General features: G+C 43.6%; 1 protein-coding gene across 1 annotated transcript in view; it reads left to right on the top strand.

Moving 5' to 3' along the window:
- TFAP2D (transcription factor AP-2 delta) overlaps positions 1 to 2,122 on the top strand; it is a 41,702-nt gene that overhangs the window by 6,946 nt on the left and 32,634 nt on the right. The window contains exon 3 of the mRNA XM_018567443.1: positions 1 to 31. This exon is cut by the window's left edge and continues 12 nt beyond it. Coding sequence (XP_018422945.1) covers positions 1 to 31 — 31 coding nt within the window. The remainder of the gene's footprint in view (positions 32 to 2,122) is intronic.

Genomic DNA, 2,122 nt, shown 5'->3' with positions numbered 1-2,122 from the left:
CTAAACAGCCAAGGAGGTGTGATCAGAAGAGGTAATTAATTTATATTTACTTTTTTATATTCATATTTGACATGCTGACTCTAAAACATTGTAAGTTCGGCAAAAATGGGGAAGATTTCTTGGTGTCTCTTAATTGTAATGATCCATTTTTTTCCCTTTGTTAGCAAGGGGCGGGGTCTCTGATGATCTGTACGACATGTTACTCTATCCCCCAGCATCGTGCCTCTTGGAGGTACCAGTCTGGTGGCAGTGCGCCGATGTTACACGTCTCTGTATCAGATGTCCGGCTCTTGGAGGTAGATGAGTCTCATGCGCCTTAAGACCCGATATTGTGTAACATACGTTCCTTCCTCATTGCAGGCGACTGAGGTGTCCCAATAATGACCGGGAAAGGTTTAACATAGTCACCTGACAGGTTCGGACTCCTGTTATTTGCTTTTATTCTCTCACTGCTAGTAGGCGATCTTCTCACCGCTTCCAGTATTTCCAATATTCATTTTTATGTTCTATTATTTTTATTTTATATTATTTTAAGCTCATGGTCAAGTTTTGTGATTGGAGTCATGCGGTCTACCTAAGTGTCCGTCTCCCCGTCTAGACACCTGAAGAATTTTGTAAATAAAGGGATATTGGATTGGGGACAATAGAAGTTGATGATGTAATTATGCAGCCATAGCCCCCAGTATTCCGGCACAGTGATGCACGCCGTGGTCGCTTACTGTAGCTTCCAGGCTAGAGTCAGACAGCTGGCGGTTCTGGTAATCTGCTCGCCAGTTAGAGCAACGAAGCTAACGCCGCATCTGACAATGCCGGTGCTGAAAGGACAGCTCCGCTCAGTGATAAGCCAAGGATTGTTTAACTCCTTCACATCCCTCCCAAAAAAATAAGAAGCCCAGTGATAACATCCTGCTCCCAAATTCTTTTTATTAATTGTAGATCTGAATAAAGACATGGCAACTTTTGGTGTCCAGCCTTTAGGTTCTGGAAAGTTGACCGGAAATGAGTTAATGCAATGTGATTGCCGATCGATCACATGATCACCGTGTTTAGCGGATCGCGGCGCTCACAGGGGTACGAGGAAAGTTTGGTGCGGCAGGCAGCAAATTTCCCCTTGTTTTTAATTAAGCTCGGCCACCAGACTGGGTTGCCCACTAGCGGTCTTGGTTCCTGAGGGGGGGAGGAGCAGAAGGAGCCAATCTGTGTGATTGTTGATCATGTGATAGCCATAGTTGGCCAATAGCGATCAAAGTGTAAGTTTGTGCCTGTGACAAACTTTTCGGTTATGCCCGCAGTACTGTGCCAGCGTGAGACGGCAACAGATAGAACTTTACAAATATTTGGAACTTGCAATATAATTGTGCGTAAGCCCTGATCAGTAAAGACGGGCTGGGTTACGTTACAGCTCACACACCTTCAGTACACCGCTTTTTTTTTCAGCCAATGGAAGCATGATGGTGGCTTTGTTCCATCGTATTTTTTGGAAAAGGAACACTCGACTTCCCACCACATTCGGCCATTGGCCATCAATCCAAAACTACCCCATCACTGTCAATGTTACCCAGCATACCTAAAACAATCTCCTCTGTTACACTTGTTACCTGTGTATGTAAAGCAGTACCTTCCTTCCCCCTACTTCATAGAGGAGGGAAGGGTAGTTGTCCACTGGAATGGAAATTTTCCATCAAATTAAAAAACTTTGATTGAAATACAAATTGATAAGGTGATACTTTTTATTTGATTTGTGTATTAATCAGTTACATTTATTTCTGCTCATTTTATTTTTTGTATCCAATTCCAATAAAAGTTGGAATAACAAAGAGGCACCATTTTTTACATATAACCCTCAATGAATACCCCGGCTACCTACCTTTTTTCAGAGGTGTCTATTTGTGAGTTATTTTTTTAAACAAGTTTTAAAAATACAGCTCAGTGGTATTTTTTTCATGGGAAATTTGGATGTTTTGGCATCACTGCACTGTATTTGGGGAGAGGGAGAGAGGGAGACGGAGAGGGGAGAGAGAAAGTGGAGAGAGAGAGTGGCAGGGGGAAAGAGGGAGACAGAGAGGGGAGAGAGAGAGTGAAGAGGGGGGGAGAGAGAGGGGGGAGAAAGGGGGAGAGAGAG

The sequence above is a fragment of the Nanorana parkeri genome, unplaced genomic scaffold (assembly GCF_000935625.1).
Source record: "Nanorana parkeri isolate BGI_ZX_2015 unplaced genomic scaffold, ASM93562v1 scaffold1049, whole genome shotgun sequence".
Lineage (NCBI taxonomy): Eukaryota > Metazoa > Chordata > Amphibia > Anura > Dicroglossidae > Nanorana > Nanorana parkeri.
The sequence above is the reverse complement of the archived record's forward strand: the minus strand, read 5'-3'. Positions and strand labels throughout refer to the sequence as shown.